The 19381-nt window shown below is 43.8% G+C and overlaps 1 protein-coding gene across 1 annotated transcript in view; it reads right to left on the reverse strand.

Annotated features, from left to right (window-relative positions):
- The window catches only part of LOC143004489 (transcription initiation factor TFIID subunit 4), a 67478-nt gene that overhangs the window by 26635 nt on the left and 21462 nt on the right, over positions 1–19381 (reverse strand). Inside the window, exons 9-12 of the mRNA XM_076155394.1 lie at positions 18578–18747; positions 14032–14162; positions 11868–11993; positions 7952–8008 (exon numbers count right to left, since the gene is read on the reverse strand). Coding sequence (XP_076011509.1) covers positions 7952–8008; positions 11868–11993; positions 14032–14162; positions 18578–18747 — 484 coding nt within the window. The remainder of the gene's footprint in view (positions 1–7951; positions 8009–11867; positions 11994–14031; positions 14163–18577; positions 18748–19381) is intronic.

Raw genomic sequence — 19381 nt, forward strand, 5'->3', positions numbered from 1 at the left:
ATGGCCGACATTACGTGAACATCTGCGAGCTGCATCTTGAGGCCTTTCCTCATGTGAAGTGCCTGGCAGTTAGTTTGCTGGAGGGAGAAAGGGCCATTTGCAGTAACCAATCAGGTCTCACTTCTCCATCTGTACTTAGACGCTACAAAGAGAGAAGTTCAGCCCTGACCAGCTGATGTGGGCGAGTTTTGGTGTTCAAACTGCACGAAGCCATGTAAGAGTTCATCAGCAGAATTCTATAATTACACATAGCGATGTTCCTCAAGACAAAATGCAGACTGTTGTGTTTAAAGATGTAATATAATGTATTTCTCTAATCTGTATGCAAGATGGTATAGTCTTGTATCACAAGCTGTCATGTCTATTTGGCCTTACTGAGATACGTTAAGATGTACTGTCTTCTATTCTACGCTGAATTTATAATGATATGTATACACAATTTGCATATATAAGTATTTTTTATTCCTCTTTTGTACACAACTGAGCGCTGAATTGATCAAAAAAGAATTCAATTCATTATCAGTTCTCTGAAATAACACAATAAACCAAGGTCAAGGTTTATACCACTGTATTACAGAGACAAAACTAACGCTTCCAAGCCTTTTTCAACCCACATGATCTTAAATATTCCAGTGAATCTGTTGAAAGTTAAGCCTATATCATGTTATGTATGGAAATGAATTCAAAACAAAAGCATGAGCTTATATTGTTGGCTCTTACTGTTACGTTTCCTCTAAATCTGCGTATGTCAGAAGTGTTTCCAGGGCGTAGGACCAATTATTCAAAGCCTTCGGCCGTCCCTGGAGCTGAGGTCATTATGTGTGTCACTATCATGACCCGACGGTTTCTCCTCATCTGCAACTTATTTGCCGGAATTAAAGCATATGGAGTGAATAAATGCAAAATGTGCACATAGAATGTGTGGAAATACTCATGTCGGAGTTGGTATGAATTTTCTAAATCGTAATATTTGCGCAATGGTTTTCGCCACAGAAAAGGAATTTAACGATGGAGGCAGAAATCAGTGTTAAGCAGAATGTGAAGGTATTACACCGGAGCGACGGGAGGAGAGCGGTGATCATTAAAAATACTGCTTATCTAAGGGAAAATGTCCTACTTTAAATGTTCTCTCGCTTTGTCTCATTCCGCGTCGGTGTGCTTCGTCTAGCAGTCTTCTCTCTCCTCGTCTTCCTCTCTTTCTTTCTTTTTTTTTTTTTTTACATTTAGATTCGCTGCTCGTCACCTTCTATTGATCATGTCTAATTTGCATCCAGGAAAAGATGAGAACTCAGATATTCACACTCGCAGAGAGGACGATCTCAATGATTTATTCATTTCCAAATCAAAAAAAAAAAAAGAGTGAAAGGAAGGTAGATGAGAAGAGGAATCTTCATAGGCAGCAGGCGACTAGCAGGCTCTGAGGCTGGGCTCCTCTTCCCCATACCGCCCCCGGGCACATGGTGTGCAAGTCCTCCTAATTAACAAGGTGAATCATGCTGCCGCTCTCTAATTAGCCAACATGACAATCTAATGGAAACATGCAGGCTGAGCTGGCACACTTAGCATCACCTCACAAAGACCCCCGCAACCGTCCTTCCCCTATGAATTCCATCGAAATGACACCTTTTATTTCAAATGGAAAAAGGATAGGAAAAGGTGGGGCAGACTGGTTCGGGGAAGTGTGTTTTGGGGAGAGGTCAGGAAGGTGAAGTGAGCTGGAGTAGGGAAGAGATAGGGTTTTTTTTCTCTCTATTCCTTCCCTTCTATCCTACTTGTGTGGTATTTGCCGCCTAATTGAAACGTGTCCTGCCTCCTGCCTCCCGCTCGCTCTTATCCCAGGCAGAGGAGGATGGCACCTCGCCACCAGCGTAGCTCAGCACGCCCAATTCCCCTGTCGCTCCAGTCCCAAGGAGTGCTCGGGCTCACAAAGAGAAAAGTGAACCTACAGGCTTGTACAGCGAGGAGAAGAGCTGCTATCTTCCCTTTGAGGCAAAGAAAAAATCTCCTTTTTTGTTGTTTTCCCTCTCATTTATGCACTTTGTAATATTCAAAAACACACAGGAACACCAAAGGTACTTGTAAAGCCTTCTTATATTTTTTTTTTCATGTAACATGTCTGGAAGGGAAGAGCTCAACTCTAGACTACAACAAAGCAACAAATAAAAATATGGCTGCGGCACAATGAAGTAGCCTGCACATGTTGAGGACGTCTTCATCAAGTGATCCTAAAATGTCACGCACATACAAGTGTCATACCTGAAATCCTCAAGAATCCAACTATACATCAACTATAGAACTTTACGGTTCCCTAAAGCGGATCATGGTGACTGTGAGAGCTAACAGCCTTGATTCACATTAAGCTATTGTATATCTGTGAGTTAAGGAAAAAGCCAGAAGGGCAGAGATGAAGAATATAACTACTATGAATTGGGACACACAAACCAGCCGGAATTCTCTTTGAAAGTCAGCACAGAAAGGGAGCGAGGAGGAGGAGGAGAAGAGGAGGAGGAGGGTGTCAGCGAGAGGGCTCTTTGCCCTGAGGCTTGCCTGCTAGGGGGGGGGAGCCAGCGCCTCTTTTGAGCAGAGCAGTTTGTGGAGGGCCAGAGGAAGAGGAGGAGAGCATGTGAACTCGCAGCTAGAACTAGGCTAATAAAAATAAATAAATAAATACAAACTTAAGGCGCTGCTACATTGTCTCCTCTCCTCTCTAGAGGTGGGAGGCACTGGGTGATGGGAGCTTTCAGTGTGGGTGGATTCCAGCCTCATCCTGACCCGGTCACCTGTGGAGGATTCCAGGCCAATCAAGACACATGTGAGTGTGTGTTTAGGCCTGGTGCATCGAGGTGAAAGGGAGGGTTGGGATTTAAATAACATGCTCTACATTCATATGACTAGATCCTTGGTATGTGTGTAATGAGGGTAAATATGTTGAAATTGACTATGGGTGTGCATTTATTTCAAGTCAAAGGTTCTCTAACATACAGCGAGGCAGGAAGTATAAATGCAGGCTGGCTTAATTGCCAATGCCAGGTTCAAAGTTCAGCAAGGGCAGAATTAATTTGTTGGAGGTTGATGATATTGCGAGTCGTGCCGGTGAGCTCAAATGGGCGAAAAAGGAAAAAATGTCTTGAAAATTTGCAATGCCTGAAGAAGAAAAAATATTTGAGGAAAATTATTCTAACAAAAAAAAAGGGTCCCATTGGACAGCTGGACGGTTTAACACGAAACTTGGATCATGCCCTTAGAGAGGAGAGGAGAGGAGAGGAGAGGAGAGGAGAGGAGAGGAGAGGAGAGGAGAGAAGAGGGGAGGAGAGGAGAGGAGAGGAGAGGAGGTGCGTGTCTTCACTCCCGCATCATTTAAAAGTCTCACACAGTGATTGGGAATATCAGCGGGGGAGGGAACTGTGTTAACATTTTTAACCTTTATCTATCCGGGGCGGTTTGACTAATCTTCATGCTATTTCTCTCACTCACTCAAACCAAAGTCTTCCAGTCTGCAGTTCCAGCGGAGCAAGTGGGAGCCAAGGGAGCGCTTTGATCACCTCAACGGCTTAAGGAAGAGAAAATGATAGCAAAGTACTTTCTCATTCATCCTCACTTACTGCAATGAAGGTTTTCAAGGAATTGGTTTAAAAACATGTGAAATACTAAAAGAGCACATCCATGTTGAGTCAGTTCTCCTTCCATAAGTCAAAGTTTAGAAGTTCTTCCTGTTTCCTTTGTTCTTATGTTTTCATTCCGTCTTCAATGACACAATTACATTCTGAACATTGACATTAAACCTCTCTGACCTGCACTTTACAGCAGGATAATGATAGGCCTCATTTACACCTTGAATTAAAATGTCATCTCTCTCTATTCACAACTCCATTTAAATGTCACCGTTTCATTCAGTTACTTCTCAGTTGCTGCCTCAGTATGTCAGTGTGTCAAATCCCCTGTTGCTTACCTTTGGTGCACTGCTGGAAAATCATTTTGCAACCTTAGATAAAGCAAGTAGGGTGCTTAAATCTGCATCCTTGTTGGGTCTTTCACCAAATCACATTTACGATTACATACAATGGAGAATAAAGGGACTTGTGTGTGTGTGTGTGCCTTTACAGCTGAGTTTAGAGGCAGATTTTGGGCAGCTGTAGAAGCCAATTTGTCTTTCTTCCTCTCCTGTACCCTCTTTTGCTATCCCCTCTCCACTCCTCCTCTGTTCACTTGTTTCCTGTGTCCAGTTGCGCCTGCAGACGCGGCCGCAATGATGAATCTGTGGCCGCAGTGTGTCTGTGTGTCTGACACTGTGATGTATCTCTATTGGCCTTAACTCCCTCTCTATCTCTCTCTGCCTCTCCCCTCCCAAGTCTCCTCTCTCTATCTTTCTCTCTCTCTCTCTCTCTCTCTCTCTCTCTCTCTCGCTCTCCCATTCTACCCCCCATGATTAGGCATTGCCCGGGCTCCTGCCTCAGTGTTGGAACAGACAGAACACACAGACCCACTACCACCAACAACAACAAACAGGAACTGAGCTCCTCGTTTTGCCCATTGATTTTCACTGGGGGCATTTCTGAAATAGCTCATCTGACCTTTCGGCCAAATGGTGGTGAATGGAGGAAACAGAGGCGCTAGAATGCTCTGCCTGTCTCTCACGCAAAAAAAAATACTCTGACCAGCCAGCAGTGCTAGTAGTGACAAGAATGTGGGTTGCTGGTGCAAATACCGATACACAGAGAGAGGATTTTGCTATTCTTACTGCATCAGTAGTGGGGATAAAGGGTTTGTGATTATTATGTAATGTCTTGAGTTGACAATTGGGGCTGAAGAGGAAAGCTCATAGAAACCAAAAAAGACAATGCATGATGTGGAATAATAAATGAGCTTAACCAGATTTGAAAGTGCTGGTACTGAATAATATCTGGTTGTTGCCATTCACACCACACTCAGATCTGCCAACCTAGATCCTCACACATCACATAACAACACCATCACAGAGCAGTTCTGTGTGTGTGTGTGTGTGTGTGTGTGTGTGTCTCAACGGGCTGTGAATCAATGGTTGATGTTATATTTATCCTACAGTAATTACAGGGACCCTTGCTCAGCCTTTTGTACCTAAAGATGGACAAAACAGAGCAAATTGTGAGCCCACTTCCAAATGTACTCGAACAGTGAACAGTGAACAGTGACTCAACAACTGTCTAAGCAGCGAGGAAACCATCCCACATGTTCAGCTGCGCACTGATGATTATGACTCATGTCTTCGTATGCGGCTCAACTTAACCACTCATTCCATTATGAACCAGCGTTCCTTTCAAACACAGCGAGAACGGAGCGCTGCAGTGAAGGGGGGGTCAAAGGGGAACGATGACAAATACAAAACAGTGCAGGATTTACAAAAACAAATAAAAGAAAGAGCTAAAATCAGCATTTAAAATAAAGAAATGGAAGGAAATGGAATCCTGTATGTGCTTTAAATGTTGACCAGTAATTAATTAGCCGCAATACATGAGCATAAGATCAATTAATACTGAATGACAATGAATTAAATAGATTAGTTTTGTATCACGTCATTGCTGCGATAAGCTGTGATTGAAAACAGGTAGATTTATTTTGCTTAAACACGCTTTTTGAGATTGAAGTTTATTGCCTTAATCTATGTGAGTAGCATATGCGGAGTGTATGACGTTATGAACTGGTTGAGTCTTAATCGTCGGCAGTGTGTGGCGGTGAAATGAGTCAAGTAGCCACGAACGACCTCACCGCTCTCAACACGCTGCACCTGCCCCTTAACAAACACATCATGTGCCAGCTCCATTCAAGCGCCGACACTTGGTTCAAGACTACAACACATTGTCATTCCCTCTATCCAAAATGATGATTGTTTGGTGGAGGTGGTAGTGGTGCATATGTGTGTGTGTGTGTGTGTGTTGTGTGTGTGTTCGGGGGAGAGAGAGGCTTTAAAAAAGAGCCTGGCTCCTCTGCCCATACGCCTGGAAGAGTAGCTCGGGCTCATTATCCTGATGAAATTTGCGCAGATGTGTGAGCTGCCGACAGACTCTGCAGTGACACAAACAGCCAGCTCTGTCCCCTTGAGCCAGTCAGGTGATGAAAACCGGAGAGGTACGGGGGCTGAGAAACGACGGCCATTAAGCAAAAAAGAAAAGAGGTGAGGTGGGAGGAAGAGCGTGTGTTGTGTGTGTGCGTGTGTGTATGTGTGTGTGTGTGTGTGTGGTTAGAGGGTAGCAGGGCGGGTGGGAGATTTCCTCGTCTCTGTCTTGCGGGAGATGGCGTTACATAAAGTAACAATTTCCAAACCCCCTCTTTAAAATTTCATATGGAAATGAAAATGTGCACACGTGCGCGCGGCGTCTCTTCACGAGGTGCTAATCTGGCCGTATCCAGATGACGAGCGGACTGCCACTTAACAGGGAGGAGATCCACTTTGATCACACAGACCCTGGGGCCAACCTATCGCGCTGCCTATTACGCCGCTTCATTTGCATATGTGGGGCTTATGGGTAGGCTGAGACCTCGTGTGAATGTTCTAAACTGCAGCGGGGCTCACCGTCGCTAGAAAAGATCTCCACGCTAGACGCTAGAGAAAAAGACAGAGCCCTCGCCGCTGGACCTGTCACTCCAAGGTCACAAGTTCAACACGGCAGACTCGGCTAGGGAAAGTAGAAAAGACGCAGAGCTACGGCTCAGCAATAAACGCTCAGGTGCCCTTAAGCAAGGCACTTACAGTAAGGTGTAACCGCTTAAGAGAGTGGTGAAGATTTGAAGACAGTTGTTGTAAATGTGTGGAGCGCAGAGTAAATTGGAGCCGCAGATAAAAAAAAGTGCGTACGTGCTCGGTAAACTTTACTCGGACGAGCGTGAGGCTTTTTTAAAAAGAGTGAAGAAGAAGAATCTGTACCTGCTGCGGAAGTTTGACTCCAACAACAACTGATCCACGTTTGTTTTATCCTCCTGCCTACTTAGAAACTCTGTGGTACCTGCACACACTCCTCTTGATCCTCCTCACCTTGATAAGGACTAAAAACAGCCCAGTGAAGTTATTTTCCCACTTTTCCGGATGAACAAAGAAAAAAGGCAAACTTCCTCGTTGTGACTGAACTCTTTTGTTTGCGTAAACAACATAATTCAACCACGAGAAGAGAAGAAGAGTGGTCTACTTTCTGGATTCCGCTGGGAATTCATCGCCAAGACTTGATCTTAAAATGAGGAGGATGTGGCGTCGTACTACCAACTGCAGCGCACAGCTTCAGTTGAAACGTGTCAGAGATTGCTCCACCTAAGCACGTACGTTGGTCTATTACTTGGGGAATTAACTTATTTCAATCCTTTGTTGTGACAATAAATTCATACTTCGGCTGTTTTTCATCTTTAAAGTCTTGTTTTTTTTAGTCAGCTTAGCTTTATTGAACTCCTGCTGCAGTTTAGCTCCTAGACAAAGATATTAAAAATATATACTGTATATTGTGTTGTGGTACCAAAAGATTAGAGTTTTGTTTTACCAATTACCTGTTTTGTTTAAATGTTCAATTGTCTCTGAGGTGTTGGAAAGCGACACAAATGAGTCAGAGATTTGTTAAAAATGACAAACCAGGAGTTAAATATGGATGGAGAATAAAGTGAAGTAGGAGTCTAACCCTTCATCTGATAGCACGTTTATCAAAGAAGCCTCAGCGAAAAAGCAGTCGGGCAAAATTCCAGCCCTTTTGCGATGACGAAGAGGGTGAAGCGGAGGAAGAAGAAGAAGACGAAGGGTGGAGGAAGTGCAGAGCTCCTTTGGTGTGCGGAAAATCATTTTCCACACACGCACGGGCGGCAATCGGCACGAATAATTCCTCAAACTTTTTTTTAAAGTCCGTCTTTAAATGGCATTACATATGTAGCGAGGCATGAAAAATTAATACGGCCGAGTCGGGGGGAAATGTCAAGGGTAATGATCTCCACAGCAGCTTACCTCCTTAGCTTTCTGTTTCAGTCGCGCTTGCTCTGGGTCCTCTTGCCTGGAGCGACTCTGGAATTAAGGAGGGGGGGAGAGGAAAAACACAGGTTAACAGCTGGTTTAAGGAGACCACCATCACCCCCCCCCAAACCCCCTCCTGCCCCCCTACTCACACACACACACACACCAGTCATCTGTTGCTGCTGCAGCAAAAATAGTGCAAAATGGGAACAGGATACAGAGGTGTCAAGGACATCGTATTAGAATTCAGAGAAGTGCAATGGAGCGGCCCCCTGAGGGCAGTGGCCTTTAAACCCGCTCCAAATCCAGCCCTAAATAAGCCGCTGGAGGGGGATTCTAATCAAAAGAGGTTATTAAAAATTCTGCACCAGCCAGCACACACACACACACACACACTGGTGAGTATCAGTGGCAGTGAGTGTATCTGTGTGATTATCCATTGCTGTGTGTGTGTGTGTGCCAGTGTGATTATCCATTGCTCTGTGTGTGTGTGTGTGTGTGTGTGTGTGTGTGTGTGTGTGTGTGTGTGTGTGTGTGTGTGTGTGTGTATGTGTGAGTGTGTGTGCGTGTGTGTGTGTGTGTGTGTGTGTGTGTGTGTGTGTGTGTGTGTGTCCCAGGCGTAACAACACAGCACTTTTATTTTAATCAGGTGATCTGGGTGAATGTATTTGTCCCTGGGAATCCTTCACCACACAGCCAGCCGTCTGTCTGACCACTGCAGCTGATACTGATGATGGAGCCACACACACACTCACTGGGTGGACACAATCTGCACAGCTTTGACTTGGAGGTGTGGTCCGGTCCATGCAAAACGTCAGGAAAAGAACTTAAAGGTGCAAAATGATCGTTAAATTAAGGCTTTGTTTGAGTAGTGTGTGGGATTTGGAGTCTCTTCATCCTTTACACTGCACCTTATCTTACAATATTACAGTTAATCTGCTATATTTTCAGTATTTAATTTGTTTCTGCCAAAACAATCAGATTGAACGACGAGCCTCACACACACCAAATCACTCCTGCATTTACTGTCTTGCTTTCTCTCTTTCCTCCCCTCATCTTCCTCATCTTATGGACAGAGAGCGACTCTTCCATAGCCCTGCTTGCTAATTGGCTTTAAATATATCAGGCGGTTCACGTACTGGTCGGTATCTCAACTAAGACTAATGTGTTTGCCCTCCGGTCGGCCACAGCGTCCCTCAAGACTTGAGTCATATTTTAAATGGACAGCACAGAGGAGGGAGGCGGGGCGAGGGGGGACAAGGGGGGGGGATTTATTTTGGTAGGGTTGTATTCAAAGAGGTCAAATTAGCGGGCGCGGGGAGAGACGCGAGCGGGGAGGTGGGTGTGGGTGTGGGAGGCGCGGGTACAGATGGAGTGTTTACAGAGGGCAGCGGTGCCACTGGCATGCTTTACATCTCTGCTGTCAGCTGCCCTGGTTTCCCCCTTACACACAGCACAGAGGGGAGAGAGGGGGACCGGGCAGGCTTTGTTGTGTTTAGCGGAGGGTGGGACACTCAATTAAGTTTATATTTAAGGCCTTTAGCTCACACACGTACAGAGTTATTTAATAAAGGGAAACGCCACACGCCTGATGAGGTTAAAGAGTTTATTATCCTTATTATTATGCATGGTAGGTATTATTTTGAGATGTGGTTTCAATTTCATCCTGTTTCATTCATAATGTTTCCCTTAGAAATGTGTTTGAGCTTTGGTTTAGATATTCATTAATCATCATTAATCATCAATCATCATTACATCAAATATTGGAACTAGTGATTATAAATTGTATAGTAATGATTTATATTCACTAAAGTGGTTTAGTCTGGTATGCAAATTACAGTATTCAATGTGGAAAAATCTCAAATCTCCATGAATCAATATCAGTGTTTTTGTGTCAAGTTAATAGTGATAGATGTTGTAAGTCAACATATTTACACAATGATGTCTGTTATGCATTATGATTTGGAGAGGTTAAAGTGTTTAAGGGTGGATTTTCCCTTTAAATTTCCTTCAACAAACCCATGAAATAGATAAGGAGAAGCTTGGATGAGAGCCACACACTGCTACAACATACTGTTTATGACAGAGTGAGACTTTGTCCATAGAATAATAGAGGCGGTATAAAAGAAATGGCATCCATGGTTTTAAAAGTAAAGTTACTGTACTAAATGTTCCTGTATTTTACTGTACACTCATTAGGATAACATTTGCTTTCAAAACTTACTCTTGAACTGAAATGCCATGGCAACAGGGGCCAAAAAGTCACAGACATGGCTCTGTAAAGTCAAACTACCCTCTTGCAATCCAAACAGCCCCGCGGCTGAAGCCCCTGCAACAAGAACTCAGCCAGAATTTAAAAATCGCAAAACTTCTTCACTTCATTCCTGTTAATGAAAACAGCTTTTCACAGTAAAAAAACTAAAAAAGAATTACATTGTTCAACCAAGTAGAACTGAGGACTGACAGAAGGGACCTAAACGCATTACTATTGCTTTTATAACAACACATTTACAGTGTTGTTTCCTGCTGAGGCAATGTCTTTTTTCACAGCCGTGAACGAGGCGATGTGGCTGTGGAGGTCAGGAGGTTTGTGTGGCCAGTGTTCATCAAATAGAGGATTTTCTAATATCCTGCATGGCAGGGCCAGAACATAATAACGCAATTAAGACGGCGAGGTGTGCCGCAATGAGAATCTTTACTGTGGGACATTGGCTCCATTCAAAATTAATTAAATTAACCTAGCTTTCTGCTAATGTGGCACCGCGGGCCATTTTCATTTGCTAAAGATTCCCTCTCTCTTTCTCTGGTCAATAGTGATTTTTTACAAATTTTAGAACCTTTTTTAGAACAATCGTGTGCATTCCACAGATCCATGAGCCTCACTGCCAATTTGTATAAAGTAGCTTTAATTGCCTATGTTAGTGCAGAAAATGCTGGATATTTTTCAACGTGTGATGACTTTTCTGTCATCTATCAGCCGGTGCACATAAGGTGTTAAATCCTCCTATGTTTTCTATCATTAGATTTTTCTTTACTAAAAGTAAACTAATTAAGGCTACAGTAATATTCACACCTGAGCTTTGTTTTGTCGGTTATTCTTTGGTGATGACACGCAGGCTTTTCAGGTCAATCTACACATTCAGATGCATCACAATATAATGACTCTGTAACTCTGAAATGAACAAAGTTTCTTTTCCCATTGGAGGTATGAAGTGCAGAATTATAAACAAAACCATGCCGATAGAATTGACTGAATTTGTTCAAAATGGTGAAGCCCCTGTTTGATCTTATAGGAGGGAACGTCTCTCTCTCTGTCTCTACCTGTTTGTTTGTTACAGACAAAACTACAGATGCTCTCGATTGGATCTTGGAAAGTTTCAGCATTTTCATCCGCTTTTTAAATGTTTTATCCTTACAATGGGTATTAATTAATCCACACACACACACATCTCCTGCCTTTGCTGTAGAGAACACTTGCCACCTCATTATGTCAAGTGCTAAACTTAATGCTCTTTGTTTCATCTGAGCTGTGATAAAGAGATGTTTTGCAGGTGAGGTGTGGTGTGTGTCTGTGTGTCTGTGTGTGTTGCATGGTGCATGGGGGTTACATGGTGTACAGCCCCCTCCCCCCTCCCCCTCAGTGTGTCCGGGGAGGAGGAGGCAGGACAGAGGAGCCCTGGGGCCAGGAGCCTGGGAGGACGCGGGGAGGTCACTCCATCCACTGGTGTCACACTCTAATTCATCTGTCAGGGCCTGCACAGGAGCAACATGTGCATGTGCCACACACACACACACACACACAGGCGTATAAACATAGCCACGCACTGTTGCATAGGGACATCCAGTAACTACTCTCTCTCACACACACACACGCACAAACACACACTGGACACTCATGCCGGTAACTTACCTTAGCGGCCTTCAGCAGGATCTCTCTCTCCTGCTCGTCCTTCCTCTGCTTCTCCATTCTCTCCAGCTGCTCGAAGAAGCGAAGCTGAGAGCGAACCTCTGCAGACTGCTCGTAGCTCTCGTCGTCCTGACGGGCAGACAGAGGGACAAATCATTGCCATGTCAACAACGGAAGCGAGCTCACCGGACCCTTCTGAGGCTTCGGACACCAAGTCCAGAGCCCCTGAGTCCAGAGCCCCAAGTGAAGCCGTCAATCCATCAGGATCCAGTTAGATCAATAAATGGACGGAAAGAATAGAACACTGCAAACAAAACACTACAACCTCTATTTGACCTTTAACACAAAACACGTGGCAAATTTTTAACAAAAAGTGGAGAGAATCAGCGACTGTTCTCTACACTGTAAGAGACACAAAGAGTTTAGAGAACAGTCAGAATGCTGCTACAGGTCAGTGACCTCGTTCATACACACATCACCTGAGTATCACAGAGCACCAGCACATTCACTGCTTTATATTTATCATAATTACAAACATGTCAGATATTTGCCGCTCAGCAGGAGCCCCAATGAAGTGCAAGGACTCAATCAACAAAAAGGGACATTTCAATAAATACACATGGATTGTAAAATGAAATTAAAAAGGAACAAAAGTGAAAATAAAACATTCTTTACTCCCTGTGGACCGTCGCTGCTGTTACACTTAACACACGGTAAATAGGTCCACCTGAGACTCTGTACCACAGCAGACTTGAGCAAACTAACTTTTGTTATTTACAGACTCACATTTCCATTTCCCATGTGGGAAATGGAAATGTGAGTTTAAAAGGAAAAAAACAAAGTTTATGATTTATCAAAAGTTTTCCGGATAATAGTTTATTTCACGTGTGTGTGTGTGTGTGTGTGTGTGTGTGTGTGTGTGTGTGTGTGTGTGTGTGTGTGTGTGACTGTACGCCTCCTATGGAGCTCTGTGCTCCCTCTTCACTCCTCTATCAGTGGATTTTTCTATAATTCTCTTTTCTCTCAGCGTGTGATGTTGTCAGTGCGTGTCTGTGTGTGTGTGTGACACGAATATGTGTGCGTGTATGTGTGTGTGTGGATGTGAGAAGCGGGGTGGCACAGAGCACAAAGACACATCAGAGAAAGCTCATCGCCAACACCCCCACCCCCCTCTCTCTCTCCCTCCCTCTCTCTGTCTCTCTCTCTCCCACTCTCTCTCTCTCTCTCTCTCTCATCCTCCCTCTCTCCCTGCCTCCACTTTGTTGCAGCGCTGAGCCTGCACTCTTGCCGAGGCTCCTGCCGTCGCCGCCACTGAAGCCCGGTTGCTCTTTAAGGCCGCTTTCGTCTTTTGGTCTCTTTTTCTTTCCCGCTGATGTCAACAAAGTGGCTTCACAGAGATTCATGCGTCTCACACACACCTCATTTACAAAACCACAAAAAAGGATAGGAAAGAGCGGAAAGACGGAGCGCGGGAGAAGACGGGGACAGCTGGAGCGGGGTTCTTCCTCCCTCCTTCTCTTCCTCCCTTCTCGGCATCAGGAGAAAACACATTTTCAAAGTTTCCCCACCAGTTCTCCCAACAATGCTGTATACCAATTATATGTGGTTATATGGTTTCACTGGCAGATTAAGAGTCACCAATGAGGAGAAACACACACACACACACACACACACAGGCTGGTACCTTAGAAGTGTTTTATATAAAAGTTTTACCTGAGCTAACCTGTTTATCAGCTAGAGGGATAAGATAGAGAGAGAAGAGGCTTCATATGGAAGATCTGCCTGTGTGTGTGTGTGTGTGTGTGTGTGTGTGTGTGTGTGTGTGTGTGTGTGTGTGTGTGTGTGTGTATGCTAATGTTAGATGACAACAAGACTCTGTGTGAAAGTCGATGCACTGTCCCAGCTTGTCCATATTGGACATTGGCACATGGACAGTGTGTGCGTGTGTGTATGTGTGTACATGAGAAGTATGCTTACTAAGAAATTGCTCAAGCCAGACATTGTTTTCCACCAATCAGTGATTTGTTAACCCCAGAGTCTCAAATGTAAGATTTAGATTTAGTATTTAGTTTAACAGCAGTGGAGGAAGAAGGAAGGATTCAGATCGACGTGAATGTGTGTGAATGTGTGTGAATGTGTGTGAATGTGTGTGTGTTTGTTTGTTTACCTTACAGGAGTCCAGTCGGTGTTGTGCGATAGTAGAAACCTTCTCCACCACAGTGCGGAGCCGTGACTGCGCGGCATGAGAGATGAACGTCACCGCCTCCATGGGAACCTCCGTCACGCCAAACTTCTTGGCTGAGAATGACACGCAATGTAAACACACAGGTTAACACACACGTATGTACACACAACTACAAAACTGAAACAATCAATACATTCTTGGCATCAGCATCTCCCTGGCAGCAGAGATTCTGTTAGTTTCTGTGATTTTGACCAAGATTTGACTTCACTTCACTGAATCTTCATCTTCACAATCAATTCCCTCAAGATTTAAAATACATCAGCAGAGATTTCACTTGCAATGTTACATTTTTAAAACAGAACAACAGTAAATAAATACATCCTAGCATCGTCGTCAACACAGGATGGAGTATCATCTTATCCCTAATTGGTGTAACAATGCTACATATGGCAGCATTAATGGCCCTTGCAGGAAAATTGGGTCATTGCAGAAGCAATTAACAACAGCATAAAACAAAGAGAAATCAGAGAAGCACCGTGTCACAAAAGGCACAAGCAGTTCAGCACAAAGCAGGCGACCATGTTTCCTAACAATACATCAGTAAGTGGATGAGGACAGTCGATGATGAATAAATAAAATGGAGAACGGAGACGAAACCAAAATAGAGCACAGAGCTGCCGGTGGAAACGCCACAATTTCACACCAGCAGACGTATTTGTGAAAATGTTTAGGGAATAATTTAAGCATTAAACAGCTGAAGTAATTACAGTACGCTACAATTATTTGATGGTCACCTTTATACTGTGAGAATGCAACAGTAAAGAGGTCACGGCACTGTGAAAATATTCCAGTAACCAAGAAAAAAAAGAAGACAAAAGAAGAAACAAGGACAAAAAAATAAATGAGAAAAACAACAGCTGAGCAGGCATAAGGTAATTGTTTTTGGGGAGTAACGCACACACACACACACACACACACACACACACACACACATACACACATACTCTCAGAGCACCAACCGCCGCATTCCCACACCTTCTCCTCCCCACACACATACAGTACACACACTCCCTGGATTAGTATGTGCAATTAACTGGCAGAAAACAGGACTCATCACACAGAAAAGTTAATTTGTTTCCCAGAATGCAACGTGAATCAACTCGCTAAACTCCTTGGAGTGTGTAAACGACATTGACCATCTCTTTTTTTTTCGCGGGATAGAGGATAATTTAGTTTGCTCCGAGCAAAACTCATCGGAAAGTCATAACAAAGGAGATGTGAGGGGCCGGCTTTGGTGAGGTTACTATCTGTTTCCAACTTCGTTTTAAATTATGCCATTAACATAATTTTCTCTCTGGCGCCCTTTTAAGTAAACCACACCAATTATTTAAATCAGTTGAACAATGCATATACTGCTTTGAAAAGAATGGAGGGGAGCTCTGTTACAGTCTTATAACCATGGCGACGACACGTGTGGCAGTGTCACAAGGTGAACTGGGGGAATATAAAAAAAAAACACTAACAGGCTCTTTAGCGCAAAATACGATCTTTAAGGGATATTAATATTTTAGAGAACGTTTAAAGCGAGTCAGACGGGGAAAGAGGGAGAGTTACATTTCTCTGAGCGCAAACGCATTCTTAAAAACATAAATCATTATCATTCACCTAGAAATGAAAGGAAACAGCCTGGAGAATCAGAAGCTTTTAAAAACGTTACTTTAATTTCTACTGGAGAGAAAGACGCGCGAGAACAAAAGGGGGACACGTTCTGATTTATATCGCGTGTTATCAAATGTGCTCTTTTACATTATACGCCAAAGTTTGCGGCGAATAAACAAAAAGCGAAAAGTGCCACATTGAGCTGGAGACCCACTGTGTGAGGATCTACTGTCCACTTGTAAAACATATTACATGTTTGCTTGTGCTGCCTTTGGGGTGAGACCTTATCTTTCCCTTCCACTTCATCACTCTTGTTTACAGCTTCGTGTTAACCCACATGACCTCTCTATGCTAAGTGGACTTGGCTACAAACTCATTCTGATATGTTTTCCGGCTTTTAGGGTTCAGCTGGTTTTTAAAAGTGCAGAAACCTGGTCTTACTGTCCTGTTGGCTGAATCCCACGGGCTCCTTTTTCAGTTAGGATGGTTCTCCAGGCGGCTGACCGCTGTGATCCCAAAGCCTTTAAGCGCTTTCACCAGTGCATGTATTAAGAGTTTGTTTTCAGTTTGTCTTTGATATTCTGCTTTACGTGGGTTACATTACAATGAATTAAGCACTTTTGAGTAAGTGACATGCAAAACCAAGAAAACAAATACAGGCAAAGTGTGTACTGTTATATGAGCAGTGTGGGCAAAGGGGAGAAAATTGGAGAAGAGGTTGTTTAGGGACACGTAGTTTGATTGTATGTATTGTATGTTAGGTATTGTGCTGCTGTGAGTGTAATCTGTTGCTGTGTAGCTGTACACATATACACACTGACAGTAAAACCAACATCGCATCAACACAGCATCAGGCGCTTCCTTTGTGCTCCGAGTCAATTAGGCGCAGACGCACACAAAGAATGCAAACTACGATACAAACGTTGTTGTTGTTATTCAGAATGATCATGAAGGAATATTACACACACATACATACATATATATAAGTTTTCAGAAGATATAAGTGTGTTTATTTGCTGTCCTGTGTATCTGTCTCTCTGATTTTGGCATATGCACCTACAGAATGTGCTTGTGTGTGTGTGTGTGTGTGTGTGTGTGTGTGTGTGTGTGTGTGTGTGTGTGTGTGTGTGTGTACACCTTGGAGGTATCAGTGGACTATCATTTACTTTGAGAAGCTTTTCCAAAGAGCTCCAGCTGTGCCTATGTTCTGGTTCCTGAGATAGGGGTGCTGGAGTCCTGCTTGCTGCATAACACACACACACACACACACACACACACACTCTCCAGCTCAAGGACAAGCCCGAAGACTTACAAGGAGAGGGAGATTTTCTTTTTTCGAGAGGGGCGGAGGGGTGGATTTGTTTGCAGGGCATAAATAAGAAAGGAAAAGAAACAAGAAACAGAAAGACATAAAGAAGAAAATAAAGAATTCCATTAGTAAAAAAGAGAAAAGAGCAAAAAAAGATAGCACGGGGGGGAAAAGTAGAATCAAACCACCGATTAAATTAATTTCCTGGAGAACATAAAGAGAACAAAGAAGCATAAAAAGAAGAAGAGAGGAGGCATGGGGGGGAGGGGTCAGTGAAGGACACAGGAAGCAGGAAGGAGTATAAGGGGGTTTGCCACACTTAACCTGTAGGCCACCTGCATGTGGGAGAAAAGTTTTCGAGGGGTTTTCAGTGGTGCAGTGGAGCTCTATGATGGTGTGTGTGTGTGTGTGTGTGTGTGTGTGTGTGTGTGTGTGTGTGTGTGTGTGTGTGTGTGTGTGTAGAGACCCGGAGCTGCCCGGCCACTCTGATTGAGTGGAGCTGGCAGGCCGGGGGAGCCTCCCTCGGACTGCTGTCAGCTGGGAGCTCAGCAAGGCCAATCACTGACACAACAAAGCTGCGTAAGTGCCACTTCCCCAGCAGGGGGCACTCTAGCCTCCTGCCCCTGTACCACGCTGTGTGCCCCCCCCTGAAGTCAAGATTTATATTTTTAAACAAGGTTTCTGCCCCAGGGTGACGGGATAACAACCAGAGAGAGTCCACGTAACGAATCACAACCTCCGGGACTCCACGCAACACTGAAGATACTTAAATTGAGATAGAAAAAGGAGGACAGAGCTCGACTCCCCCATCACGTGGAATTAAGCTGTGCGTTTTCTGATATCGTGCACGTGTAAAAGAACAAGAGGCACGCTTTTATTTTGAGTAATAAAGCTCATTATCTTTTTTTTTCACAGGTTTCATCATGCGAGAGCCCAAAGTGTATTACAAGCAATAACATTTTGCGCCAGTAGCAACAACAAAAAAAAAAGGGGGTAATGAAGACACTATCGCTCCAGTGCTCCAAACAAACCAAACCACCTCGACTGTATTGATGAACATGTGCATTACTGTGTGCGATCAGTGTGTCAGGACCCACTAAAAAGAGAGAGTGAATCAAAATCTCCCTGCCAAGTCTCATTCCTCTAAACTCTGCTCCTTTAGTCCAGAGGACAATCTGACAGCCAGCCTTCAAAAGACAAACCCATAAAGTATTTATGTGCCTGCCTGGGGTCCGCCGAGTTCAGACAGCCACTGAAGAATTCATTAAAGGAGGTGAAAGAATTGTTAAGTGTATCAAATTTAAGCTGAGGCCAAACAAGAAAAGGCTTGGCCCGAGCCTCTGAAGGAGAGAGAAATCAAAACTGTCTTTTGTGATGACACTATAAATGCAGAGACGCCATGTTCCATACACAAAAGACAACACAAAGGTTTTCATCTCAAACACACTCAAACTGGCCTGGATTTTCTGGGGGCGGGGGTTTCTGTGTAAATAAAGATAACAGCAACATTCCACGTCCATTCTGGTTTATATAAGTACACCTGTTTTGTCTTTGTCTCACCCGTTTCCAGGATTCTCCGATGCAGCAGGCCCGGGTGCAGGAAGGCCTCGTCTTTACACGACCGGATATGCGTTCCCACCAGCTCTGAGTTGGTGGCGAGTATACGTGCGCTCTCTTCGTTCAGGTTGACCCCGGCCATGGACGCAACGTCGTTGATGTCGTCGTCATCTCTGATAGAAGAAGAGAAAGCGTTATTTTGCTAGATTTCAATACGTAGGAAATGCATTGATTGTAGAGTTGTACCGGCTCTCAGGGTCATGATATGTGTTATGAAGTCAGGGGGAAGAGAATCGCAGTTATACAGAATGGATGGATGGATGTTATGTTATATAAAATGTCAATATCTGCATCAAAAGCTCAAATGCGATATTTTGACGTGAATGGAATATCTTCTCTATATGTAAAGAAGCCAACCGTGTTCAAACATAAAGCAAGTTGTGTCATATATGCAGAAGCAGAATGGCCAAATACATTAACTTGGTAAATACTAGACCTCTAATTTGACTCACAAACATGATTTGGGGCAAATTGTGTGCCAGTGCCTCGACAATAACATCACACAATTAAAGTAATCGCGTCCAGAGTGTGATTTATTTCATTTCTTTTGACTGAGGAGAGAGAAAGCCGAGGCTCGTCTTGTAAGCACTCCGCCGCTCAGTATCAGTATTCATGCCCAAACATCTATATATCCTGGAACAATGTGTTGGAGTTCCTGCTTTATTCATGAAATGTATACATTATGATGAGATTTAACTCTCCTTTGTAATTTGTTGCTACAGAAGGCTACACTTTGGTCATACTCGC

This window comes from Genypterus blacodes, unplaced genomic scaffold, assembly GCF_046128005.1.
Source record: "Genypterus blacodes isolate CSIRO-AG114 ecotype Tasmania unplaced genomic scaffold, CSIRO-AGI_Gbla_v1 ptg000067l_1, whole genome shotgun sequence".
Classification (NCBI taxonomy): Eukaryota; Metazoa; Chordata; class Actinopteri; order Ophidiiformes; family Ophidiidae; genus Genypterus; species Genypterus blacodes.